Source organism: Mchenga conophoros, linkage group LG17 (genome assembly GCF_057382185.1).
Source record: "Mchenga conophoros isolate Kocher_MC1m ecotype Shallow Benthic linkage group LG17, M_conophoros_male_GT1.1, whole genome shotgun sequence".
Taxonomy (NCBI): Eukaryota; Metazoa; Chordata; class Actinopteri; order Cichliformes; family Cichlidae; genus Mchenga; species Mchenga conophoros.
This window is the reverse complement of record NC_140542.1, coordinates 8,655,364-8,669,047: the sequence shown is the minus strand read 5'-3', so window position 1 is coordinate 8,669,047 and position 13,684 is coordinate 8,655,364. Positions and strand designations below refer to the sequence as shown.

At 40.6% G+C, this 13,684-nt stretch overlaps 1 protein-coding gene across 2 annotated transcripts in view; it reads left to right on the top strand.

Moving 5' to 3' along the window:
- Nucleotides 1–13,215, top strand: part of gpc5b (glypican 5b) — a 62,194-nt gene extending 48,979 nt beyond the window's left edge. For both annotated transcript variants that reach the window (XM_085252173.1, XM_085252172.1), the window contains exons 10-11: nt 8,197–8,300; nt 9,775–13,215. In XM_085252173.1, the coding sequence (XP_085108299.1) occupies nt 8,197–8,300; nt 9,775–9,870 (200 nt within the window). In that variant the 3' untranslated portion in view covers nt 9,871–13,215. The remainder of the gene's footprint in view (nt 1–8,196; nt 8,301–9,774) is intronic.
- Nucleotides 13,216–13,684: the final 469 nt, after the last annotated feature.

Sequence of the window (13,684 nt, the reverse complement as noted above, 5' to 3'; positions counted from 1 at the left end):
CTGTGATTATTTTATAATATAATAATGCAATAATGCAGCCAAGTTAGATCCAAAACTGTATAAATTCATACACTTTTCAGTTTCACTGCCCTGTCATGAAGGCATGGGAAGATTAAGTACAACTTTTATGTCATTGAATTCATATACTGCTTATGGTGCTTATGACCACTTAGGTAGCTGACTTGCAAATTTCATGTCAGGTCAAAAAGTACAATACTCAAGAGGCAAGTAAAATCCCGTCTGCTGAGAGTCTGTCTTTCCCTAATTAGCCTCCCTAAAAGAAGAATGAAATTTTCCACAGAATTGATTGGTCAGCTTATGCACCTCCACCTTAAAGAGCACTGAATAACCGTGGCAATGTTACTGGCTAGGAAGTGGCCTTTCCTAAGGTTGCATTAACTGGCTAAGCCACTTATTCTGCTTCATAGTATACCTCTGCCATGTCGCTTTGACCACCAAGCTCAACACTGCTGGGAAAGGGGGAAAAAAGTAGTTAATGTATATTGCAGAGAGGCCAAACATAACGGCCAGAATCTGACCGGTGAAAAGTTGAATCTGGCCTGCTGGATCTTTTAACTATATTTTCATTAGTTTTGCAGCTTTTTCTATTGATAAGGATTCCCCACTACTATTGCCAATCATTTTACACTGAAGTAAGTAAACCAACAGATAAACAACTAAATAACAAGAAAGTTCTTGTTTTTTCCACTATTTGTGAGCCAGACACTACATTTATCAGAACTGCCATATTTTCCGCACTATAAGGCGCACTTAAAATCCTTTAATTTTCTCAAAGATCAACAGTGCGCCTTATGTATGAATTCTGGTTGTGCTTACTGACCTTGAACGGATTATATGTGGTACACGGCGCTCAAAATATGTCAAAAAAATGTTTTAGTATTTTGGTGAGACTTTGGGAAGCTACGAAGCCACACCGCTTGATGGATTGTTGGAGCATTACAGCTACCGTAGGCAGGAGCCTCACGGATTCGGAGTAATCTGGGTCCAAAACTCCGTCTTCTTCACGTTCCAAAGTCAAATGAACACTGAGGCATCACTGAGAGTTAAAAACTGTCTAAATTCTTTCATCTGTAATAACATGATCAGCGTTGCTGCTTTACCAGGTATAACAATTAAGTTTAACATCCAGGCATCCATGAAAACAGAATTTATTAAATTTAACAGAGTTAGAAGTTAGCAGGAAGTTAGCTCGCTAGTTTCCACCTAAACATGACATTGCATGTTCTGACAGAGAGATTTGTGAAAAAATTCAAACGTACAGCTCTGCTATCACTTCAGACATAAATGAAGAAGAAAACTAAACAGCAGTGACGTTTGTAGGGTTACTGAAGTTGGGCTAGCTGGTATATAATGATGTGCTACGTGATCACTAGCGACACAGCTATGTTAGCATAACATAAACACAGTGAAGCTGGAGGATGAATGATGAATGAATCACTTTTTTTTCCACTCGATAAAAGTTAACGTGGGGGTTCCCGATGGTTAGGGACAAATGCAATCGCATGGCAGGATGCTTTAAACGGACCAAATTTCAATCATGAGAACAACTGAGATCCACAATACGAGGTTAGTCATAATATACTGCAACAACACAGGAATAGAGCAGCTGCGAGGGAATTCAACATTAATCAATGGTACAGAAGTAGAGGAAGCAAAGAGAATGAGCTCATCTGTTTTGTTTCGCTTAATGCGCTTTATAATCCGGTGTGCCTTATGGTCTGAAAAATGCGGCATTTAACTTTATTTATTTTTGGCTCCTGATACTTTTTGTGGTGAAATCACTTGGGCTGGGCATTTTTCTTTAAACAGATGCTTTCTTTTATCATTTTGTTGCTTGGAACTCACAGCTTGCGGTGCATTGATGCTAACTGCTTCACACACCAATTAATGGGGGCAACAGTGGGGCCAAAAAGACTGAGAATCAATGATGTACGTGTGCAGTCGCGTATCTCGCTTTTGCTAATATCTGTCAGATCCTCAGGTTAGGAGATGCAGCTCACTAAAGAATTTTACATTCGCTTTGCTCTTGTCTTTTATGCAAAGCTCTCTGTGCTGCTCAACACGGAAGAGATAAAAGTAGCAAAACTTTATGCGAGATGCTGCAAATCACAGAACATCTACTGAAAAGGTCGGCAGCATGGTTGGGTTCACTTATGCTGCCACACCCATAACCTCTATCAAACAGACCGTTCATTGCCTGTCTCCTCGTCTATCAACCCATCTATTTCCTTATTTTCAGTCCGCCCCTCTTTACCTCTGACTTTCTGGTCATGTCGGCACTTGAGGGAGATTGTTCATGCAAATCTGATTCGACATCATCTGTATATTAGTCCTCCTCTCTGCAGGGATGCTATTATTCTCATACTTGACCTTTTGGAGAAGCATGCTGCCCTTGCTTTGTCTAGCTGCGCCTCCCACAACACCCTCTCCGGCTTGCTGTTGATGTGTAGCCTTCAAAGAGCCACTCTGCTCGCTTCATTCTTTCATCCACCTTCACCCACCAATCTTCCTGTTCTGCACAGCAGTGCTTTGAACAGGCACACACATGCTCAGCTATCCTCATTTTAAAACACTAACTTAATGATTGCCTGGATGCGTGGTACTTAAGGGACGTCTATAAATTGTAACTATGGTGTTACAATGTATCGTTCTTAAAATCTTACTAAAGTGCTTGGAAATCTTCTTCTTCTTCCACCTGTTCCTTTCAGGTTTCGCCCAGTGGATCATTTGCCTCCATCTCACCCCATCCCTAGCATCCTCCTCTGTCACATAAACCCTCTGCATGTCCTCCTTTACTACATCCATGAACCTTCTCTGTGTTCTTCCTTTTTTCCTCCGTTTCCCTTGGAAATGTAATGGTAAATTACCCAGAGGGGTTAGAGAGGATGCGTTTCGTTTCTATAGATACTCATAACATAAAGGACAAGCATATCGTTTTCCATTATGCTCTTATATGTATTTATTTGTAGATTTCTTTAGCCTTCATAAAGATAGGACAATGAGAGAAGGCAGGAAACAGAGATACACAGTAAATGACCTCGGTGTAGATTCAAACGCAGGCCTCTGTGATAGCTTTATGGCATGTGGGTCACCTATTCAACCCAGTGAGCTATACTGGGACCCATACTCTCTTTTTTATAGTCAGTAAATAACAAGATGACTGCAGTGAATAATACTGCAGTACAGTGCCCTTGAAGGTTTCAACAGGATATCAGAATCACGCTGCTTTCATTGCAAGATTGCATAGAAAGTAGTCATTCATGTCAGGATGTACTGAAGTTGGAAGTCGGCTCCTTTCTTTCTTTGCTTTTAAAGAAAATGTCACTATCATAATATAATTTAATTCTAATAAGCACTTGCTGAGGGAATAATCTACAGCTACCTTGTACCATGCTCTTTCTGCTCTGCGTGTGTGTGTGTGTGTGTGTGTGTGTGTGTGTGTGTGTGCGTGTGTGTGTGTGTGTGTTTCCTCCCTGGGGAACTGAGGCTGAAGTAATGAAATGCTCATTACTGATTCAGCTGGAAATGCTTGGGATACATTTACACGCCCACACACACACACGAGCTATCCAGACGCTTTTCAAGGTCACCTCGCATCATTAGCTTGTGTGTGTCTGTGTGTGTGAGCGAATGCTCCGTGTATATAAACTGAGGAACAACAAGACTGCCCCTAATTGGGGCCTAAATTGACAGTTCTGTACAGTACACCACAAGTATTTGATATCGCATGCGATCGATCATTAATGCACTTTCTATTTCTCACACACACACATGCTTAGCGCATATACATCTTCACCTTTGCTGTCAGTTCATCGTTAACTTTGGCTCCTCAGATCATGCTTCTCCTGACAACTGTTCCACGGGCACAAGCAAACACACACACACACACACACACACACACACACACACACACACACACACACACTTGATATTACCCTCTGCACCAAGACAAGAGCACAAATACTCTTCTTTTTTTGCTTGACACATCCAAATGTGCTCATTGAGTTCTGTTTCACACGCAGGCCGAGCTGATCAAAGCATTACTAACGAGTTTCTGTGACACACACTGTGTTTTTGAACACACACACACACACACACACACACACACACACACACACACACACACACACACACACACATGCAGCACATACACTGTGGCGTCTGCTGCCATTAGGAAGAAGCTGTGCTGTCAGTAGGGTTTTTTTTTAGATGGCCAAATGGAGGAATCAGACACAGCTATGCTGATGTTTGGGTAGCGGCTTTCCCGGAATAGTTGTTGCAGGAATGCTAAAGTGTAATATTACAAACAGAGCTCCAGATGCAAATTATGATTGTGGCTACAGTTTGAATGCTTTGTGTCTAAAATAGGAAAACATGAAAACACGAAATATATGATTTGTGTGTCACAAAGACGAGAATGAATTTCTCCACCCCAGTGGCACACATTGTGTTTTGCTTGCCATTTATTGCCAATGTTTCATACAGTCCTCACAAAAAATTATTTATTTATTTTTTAGTTTATTTAAAAAACTTTCCCAGACTGTTGAACGTTTACCAGGAGAGCAAAAAGGGCATGGATGAATATATTTATGTTGCATTAAAAAACATAAATATATCTGACATTAAAATTTTAATTAGGTCTTGTTATTGATCAAGATCCACAGCCGATGAGAAATGCCAAACAAGAAGCATTTAATTGTTCCTGCACAAAACGAGAAAAGAATACCAAGGAAAGGATTTGGAGGCCGCAAATTAGAAGAATCTTAGCTTTCAAAGGGTTGCAAAGCTGTAAGGTCACTGAGCCACACGTTGCAGTGTGCAGGACCTCTCTCAAGAAAATGTGTTGTTGGCGGTGCAGAGAGAGAAGACACTTCTTCTCCCAAGAGAGATGGCTAAAGCTGGGCACCTTTAACCCGCAGCCTGACTCAGCAAGAGGTGCACACATCATGTAACACTGGATGCTATACTGTGCTTCTGGAAAGCAGAAGTTTGTGTTTTACCAATGAGGCTCTGTGTTTCCCCCTCAACAGAACACACATTTTAGCAGTGTGGAGAGATGCTGGTCAATGAGGCAAACGTGTCAGACGTTAAAGTGAAGATTAAACTGCTCAGATTGTGTTATTTTAGGAAAGTGAAGCAACTCTTATGGTTCGAGTTAGTCTGCAGTACATTAATGTCAGCCCAGGTCCTCTGAAGTTATATGTAAGGAGAAACAAAGAGCGAGGAACTCCACGCTGGGCATACAGTCTCCTGTCTATGGGTCACTACAGCTCTCATTTATGGCAATTCTCCGCCTTCTTTGGACTCTTACTGTCACCTCTGGGTGAGTTCTTCAGCTAAATCCAATTTCCTCCAATCCTGTTGTTTTGGAAAAGTGTCTAAATTACAACTCAGAGGTGACAGGGACATATTTATTGTTTTGGAAAGGAGGAGTTAGTGAATCTGTTCCCATTTTTATCCAGTTGCCCTCTACAGCCATTACAGTTGCAGTTTATTGCAGGACATAGTGACCACTGGTGTCCTGCCTTGTAAAGTGTCAGCTCAGCTCCTTTGGGGATGCAAACTGTGCATGAATGGAGCTGCTCGCTGTTTGTATGGAACAACACTGAAGCTTTTGGCTGATGTGCGATAGCAGATACACGGAAACTGCAGTGTATTACTGTAGTTCACTGACTGTCCCTCAGTATGTCATTAATTTGCCCAAATAGACAGACACACACACACACACACACACACACACACACACACACACACACAACGATAACCCCATCCTTGCAGGTGGCAATAAAGGTTAAACTACACCATGAGTAGGTCCAGAAGCAATTAATCACCTGTAGCTGTGTGTGTCCGTACACATATTTCTAGACAATCTGCTATACGTGATGTGTTCTGGATTGTTGCTAAGAAACAAACATGCCAAAGGGCATGTAGGAGGAGACTGTGTGTTGTGACACACACATGCACACACACATACAAGCTGAAGTGACACGGGCTCAAGCAAGTAAATCCAAGTGGAAATATCAGTGAAGGTTTACAATTAAATTTCTTGCCTTTTTTTTACAAGACAAATTGCACAAAAAAAGTCCAAATTTTAAAATTGCATTTAGCTAAAAGGACAATGCTGAAGTATTCAAGTGTTAAAGTGTTAAAATGCTAATATAGTTTCATATACTGAGAAGAAATCTCAAAAAGATATTTATGTCTGAATGCTGCTCTCTGATCTAATCTAGAGTTGCTCTTAGTGAGAAGCAGCAGGCTGTGGATGTTGCTCTTGCATCCTTTTTGCTTGCTTACTGTTGTTCGCAGTTATCTGCCGAATGACAGATCAGTGCACCCCGCCTTCTTTGAGTTGCTGGGTGGGCTGCTTGAGGGTGTTTAATCCAGTGACTTCAACAGTCACATGGGCAATGGAGGGGTGTGATTGGGAGGAACGGCCTGCCTGATCTGAACCCGAGTGACGTTCTGTAAATGGACTTATGTATAAACCACAGTTTCTCCATAATCTACACTATGTTTGAACATAAGGACACCCTAGGTCACAGATTGACGATCAGTTGTGTAATTGTTGCATCGGATCTCTTTAATCCCTCTGACACATCTTCTGTTAAGGAAGCAGAGTCTGGGCACGAGGTCACTGAGGTAGGTAAGCAACTGTGTTGTTGCCACTACAACATATATATATATATATATATATATATATATATATATATATATATATATATATATATATATATATATATATATATATATATATGTGAACTCTCTGCATGTATTTTGCTCAGGTTTTAATAGTTTTCCTTCAGTCATCATTTTGTTTCCTATAATTGATTGGGGAAAATGCCGCTAATGCACTGGGCATGTTTACATCTGCATGCGCGTACTCAGGGGAAACATTAAGCTCTGATGTTTCAAAGTTAATGTTGTCTAACAAAGTGGACAATGCGCCTGCCTCCCTCCCACATTTTTCATCAAACTAAGCTCAGTGCAAAGGAAAGAGAGGCTCGGTTAATATTGTGCTAAAAATGAAACATGAATTCGTCTCGCTGCACTTGTTATTGTGGCAAATCAATAATGACACGACCCAATTCTGTCTCCTAAACAGGTTCAAACCAGATGTGACTCGAGGTTTTCGATTCTGATGGGAACAGATGGTCACAGAGCAAGACCACACACAAACACAGGCGTGAATGCAATGTTTGTTCAGATAGGAACCCAGGGTCCCATATTGCTCCATGCTGCTATTTGTCAACGGTGCACACAATAAAGGACAGATGCCTAATTGGTAAACATTCTGCTGCGAGTAAATCACCTCTATCATCGGCACAGACGCGGTGGAAAACAAAAACACATCAGGCGTCTCGCACGCTGATATTTTGAAGGAGGTTGTCCGTGTTTCTGTTTTAAATTTCTCATATTTTCTGTCTGTAATACTGAGATATAATATCTGTGTGAGTGTTTCAACATTAACAAACTCGCCTCATTCCTCAGCGACTGAAAGAAGCTCTTTGTCTATTGTACTGCATGACAATATGTATTGTAAGAGACGGAATCAGATTTCTTCCCAAGCAGGTGTGTGTATAACTCTGTGTGTGTGTGTTAGCGTGTTTGTGCCAAGATATTACAGAGAGCGCGAGCTCGTTATGAACGAGTTTTCTTGCGACAGTGCAGGTGTGTATGACAATGTCTCAGACTGAAATATGCGTGTGTGCAACTGTGTTTAGCCACCGGCAAAGTCTGTTTCCCTCCTGTCCTAATCCACTCACTTACCTGAGTTTCTCCTGCGATAAGTCTGGAGTCCTTCCAACACACACACACACACCTATATGAAAGTGCGGCCGCATACCCATTAGACGAAGCAACATTTTGCACATCTGTGTGAGTTTATGCCTTGTAAGGTAACGGTATTCACACTGTGCGAAGCTGTGGGTGGGTGCGGCGAAGTCCATAAATCTTTTAGTTCTAATCAACAAAACAGTCATAAATAATGCAAGATTGTGTGCAACCATGAGAGTAAAAACAGAACCAAAATAACTTCCACAAGTATTCTCTCTTAATTTAATGGGGATTTTAATGCCAGATTTTCATCAGTGAGCATGTTCTGGGATCTTAACTTGATCTTGATCTAATCTTATATACTGTCATGCTAAAATCATCTTATTTTTTGCTTTTGTTCAGGGGACGAGCCAGGTGATGCACCCAGCGGTCGTAGTCCAGAGGGAAAGGACAGGACCCCACCTCGTCGTCGCCCAGTCCTTCCTCATCTCCTTCCACCTACACAGGTAAGTAAAAAGAACTCAGAACAATAAGTAAACATGACAGGTTAGCAGACATGGCAATAATTGTCTGCCCATTTCAAAGACAAAGAAAGGGGCGGGAATGGTTCGAACAGGTGATGTGACTGAGAACGTATCAGCCAAACAGAAGTGAAACAAATCCCGTGCATCAACACTTATACAAGTGCAGACAGACTCGAGAGTTATTTGGAACGATTCTTTTTTTTGACAACCGAATCGATTTTTGCCGACTTTCATGGAGCATTAGGGACGGATCTGTAGTTGTGCATCAGTATCGACGATTCTGAGGCCTGAAATCCTCTGACCGTTTTCCAATACTTTTTGGGTTATTTCACACCCACCCACACCTCCTTCAAACCACTGCAATGAGCTCCTCTGATTAATTACTGAGAAGCAAATGCAGAGTGATCGATCAGCCTGTCACATGCAGAGCTCTGTCAGAGAGAGCCTGATGCAACTTGATATCAATGTTGTTCCTGGATGACGCACTTTTCATTGAATAGTGTCTGCTGTGTGATGTAACACCACTGCTTGCTCTCCCTGAAGTTCAATAAACATACAGATGGAATCGTAGATTTCGTTTTTGTTTCTATTTTTTTAGTTGAGCAACTACAGCAAACCTAGTTTTATTTCTAAAGATGTACACATACTTACAAATTTAAGTACAGCGAAAAGTCTTGAGTCGCCGCTCGTTTCTTTATATAGTGGTCCCTGGTTTATTGCGGGAGTTACGTTCTAAAAATAACCCGCGATAGGTGAAATCTGCGAAGTAGCTAACTTTATGTTTTACAATTATTATAGATGTTTTAAGGCTGTAAAACCACTCACTACACACTTTATACACTTTCCGAGGACAGGCATGAACATTTTCCCACTTTTCTCTTTTGTTTAAACACTCAAAGTTCAAACCTTCGTAGAATAATAAGTCCAGTATTATAGAATGAAACCAAAGGCACCCACAACATACAGTACAGCACTTCAGAGTCACACTGGTAACGATCGAAGATTCATGTAAATTTGACAAGCTGAACTCATCCTATACTGTACAGGAGACATGACACGAGATTGATTGACAATGGTCTACAGCCAATCAGGACGCAGAACACAATGCGCTGTTAAAAAAAAAAATCAGCAAAGCATCTGCGAAAGGTGAACTGCGTTATAGCGAGGGACCACTATATTGTACCACTGCTTTGAAGGTGTTTTTATTTGTATCTGTTATCAGATCGATCTATCTATCTATCTATCTATCTATCTATCTATCTATCTATCTATCTATCTATCTATCTATCTATCTATCTATCTATCTATCTATCTCTCTCGATATATATCTCGATATATATCTCGATATATATATATCTATATATATCTATATATAGATATATCTGTATATATATTTATATTTTCTTGTTAACTCTATTTTCTGTAATGTTGTATCTTATTGCCTATCCTCCGTCAGGTGCCTGTTAAAGGCTCCGCCCACACGATGACTTTTGAGCCTTTGACCCTGCTCTCTCTGCTGCTCTTTCTGCTGTCACCATGGGAACCACGCTGATGAGGAGGAGAAAGATTTGGGGCTGTACAGTGACAGGAAGTGTTGAAAGACTGTATTTTTGTGTGTGCGCGTGTGACGCTGAGTACTTTCTGTAAGCACAGCTCAACCGAAATGATTGTTATGTTGTTCTGGGTCACCTAGCTGTTGGTTTAACACAGCTACAGGTGTGCAGTATGCAATTTTTTGTATTACCTGTACTTACCTCTACATGTGTTCATTTGTATTTAACTTTTATAGAATAGACCACACAGCACTACTGACTTTTTTTGAAGTGATATGTAAATACAAATATATATATTATATATATTTATATAAAGAATTTCTAAGGATAACAAAGGATTGAGTGTAAATTGAGGTTATTCTAGATCAGAGCAGGACATTAAGGGATGTTTGGTTTAGTATTATCTTTAAAAGATGTACAGTATCTTCCACAGACACTAAGACCTGTAGCAAGTATAGTTCATGCTGAGGACCTCCCTCATTAGCGAAGCAGTTTGGTTGGAGGGAACGAAAACTTGTGAAGCCTCATTAATGAAGAAGATACAGGCTGTAAAAGTTCATCTAGGCACTTTCTTAAAAAAGCAAAACAACCAGCTATGTGTTACTTCAGACTATTAACAGATGGTCTTGCAGTTTAGTGAAGATCTTCACAGTTTGCTCAGTAATTGTGCAAACTGAAGCTAGCTTATAGGTTGTGGAGAAATTTGTTATGTTTCTTCTTCAGATGCACAGTCTCCAAAACTGTAAAAGCACCGTACTAATGAATATAACAGATGTAAGTAAAACTTGAAATTCAATTATTCAACAGAAGGCTCTGTCAAAACATAAGAATATGAAAAAGCACCCAGGAAAAGAGACAACCATCTGCCTGAACAATAAATAATGCGATGTCTCATTTTCATATGCAAACATGAACTGTCATGTGCTTTCAAAGGCTGGCTTCTCATCCAATTTGTATTAATTGAATTTGCTTTCTCCTTCAGTGAGGTAATGTTTAAGACATTTAACAGTACTGTAGGCTTGTCTTTACTATTCAAGCTTTTTCTACATCTGATTTTTGTGATATCAGATTGTCTCCAGTGAGGGGAAATGATGGAATACAGAGATAGTGATCAGGGCACAGCTCAGCCGAGATCCAAACGTGATGTAATTAATAATTCATATTACAATTATGACTGAAGATTGCCGAACCAGTCCGCATGCATTTTGTGGAGTTTCCCTCTGAGTGTTATGTGGGTGGTACTTCCGGAGTATGGGGTGTCTGGCCTGTTGCTACGAGCCATTCGATCCTTATACAACCATTGCAAGAACTTGGTCCCCATAGCCAGGAATGAGTCGAACTTGTTGCCGATGGTGTTGGACTCCACCAGGGCTGCCCTTTGTCACCGATTCAGTTCATATCATTTGCAGATGATGTGGTTCTGTTTGCTTCATCAGCTGGTGGCCTCCTTCTTAAAATGAGAATAGTCCTCGGCTGTAAAAGGTTGAAGTGCCCACCCCATGTCACGAGCGAGAGGAGAGGGGAGCGAGAGATGGACAGACACACTGGTGCTGCGGCTGCAGTGATGCAGACGTTGCATCTGTCCGTGGTGGTGACGAGAGAGCTGAGCGTCCCTACATCCCTACCCTCACCTATGGTCATGAACTTTGGGTAGTGACCGAAAGAACGAGATTGCGGATGATGGCTGGCCTCTCCCTTAGAGATAGGAGTTTGACCAGAAGGGGCTCAGGGTAGAGCACCTCCTGCTCAAATGATGATCCACATCGAAAGGAGCCAGTTGAGGTTGTTTGGGCATCAGACAAGAATACTTCCTGGGTGAGGTGTTCCGGGCATGTCCCACTGGAAGGAGGCCCCACGACAGACCCAGGACACGGTGGGGAGATTAAATCTCTTGGCTGGCCTGGGAACACGTTCGTGTTCCCTCACACAAGCTGGAGGAGGTGGCTGGGAAGAGGGAAGTCTGGGATTCTCTGCTTAGGCTGCTGACCCTGTGACCCACCCCGGATAAGCAGAAGAGGATGGATGGATGGATATTACAATTATCAAATCCTTTTGGCTCTCTGTTGAAGCTCAAATATGCACCCAACAGCTGGACAGCCAACTGGGAGACTGGTTAAAGATATTCAATAGGGTACAAATGAATCATTTAACAGACTTCTAATCTATTTATGTCTGTGGATGGTTGGCCTTGTTTGTCTCGGTTATATCACACTGTGCTGGTTACATTAACTGCCTCAGAAATATACCCTCTTAAAAACCTCTTTTCTTGAGGTTTCACCTCGTAGAGAGCGAATGATTGAGGGTAGTATTTGTCTTTTACTAAGTACAGTGAAATTTTTAAAAAATGTGTCTGCTTTCATGGTCCGAGTCTTTTTATTTATGAGGGAGAGACAGATGATTGACAGCTTAAGAAATACCATTATGAGCTTAAGTGTGTGAAATATCTGGGCAGTGAGCCCAAAACCTATGTTACACAGCAGGATGCTTTAACAACATAACCTTCAAACAAATGTGCTATCATTTGATTACTGTTTAAACGCTATACCTAAATGGGATGAGTTTTTGGATTCAGTCCAAACTCTACCATCTTTCACAGCTCCTTCTGGGCCTACAACACACCGACTGATATACAGTACACGAGCATAGGACTTTTTTGGTTTTTCTGAAGCCTACCTTTGGCCAATCACATGCTTTGAAGGAAATTAAAAATTTTTAAAAATGTCATATATTGTTTAGGTTGTTAAATTGTTATTTTTTTCTCATAATAAGAACTCAGTTTTATTAATAGTTATTCTGTCGAGATAATCTATCGAGATAATCGGAAGAACTAAATTATTTAGGAACTGCAGATCAAACAGATTAAACTTGGTGTTCTCAACTTTGTGGTCTCTGCTGTAAAGTTGAGATGAGAAATTGACATTGAGAAACCAATAGCGAAAAAATGATGTCATTATGAATCTGTGTGTGATTTTGAGTATAACACTTTGGTGCATCAAAGTGCTAAGTAGCATGTCAAAGCATACTGGTGTACGGCGAATAAACTTTGTCATCGTTGGATAAAAGTCATTATGTTTTCTTGATCAAAGTTTAACAGCTCTCTTAGTTTAGGAATCCTAATTTTTGTTGTTGTTTAGCAGGATGCAGAGGAACCAGAATACAATAAGAACAACTTGTTAGCTACAGCCGTGTAGCTCAAGCCACTGCGCTAATGTTAATGTTAATGCGCTAATGCTAACATCAGTGACTGATGTGAAACTCACCCCTGTAATGTACTGTGTCCTGCTACTGTTGTGTCATTAATCACCATCAGTTGGATATTTTTAATAATAAACTGTGTTTTTAAATATGTAGTGTAGTTTTTGATATATCTAAAAAAACGTTTTTTTAAATTAAGGTTAGAAGATCTGAATAAAATCTACAAACAGAACTGAAACTGAAGTCTAAAATAAAAAGAACAAAATCTGCATCTTAAACCAGCCAGCATAGCCGCACTGTTGCACGAATTCTCCCATTAAGGAGGAGTCACCCTCTCATTAATGTGACATTAATGCTTCTAGTATGGCTGTAATCGTCGGGTTAACTTCAACTTCACACCTCTATAGAGGAGAAATTACAGATGAGTGATTTGAAGCTATCAAGAGAAAAACACTTTTATCATTTTATATGTTTGGTTTTGATTATTTCTTTGATTATTTCCACTTTACTAACTCCGATGTGGGGCAGCTTGCCAGACAACCTAATCACCAACATATTCTTCCACACATGGTGCTTTGTTTACACAAGCCTGACGGTAACTCTACTTTTACTGTCTTC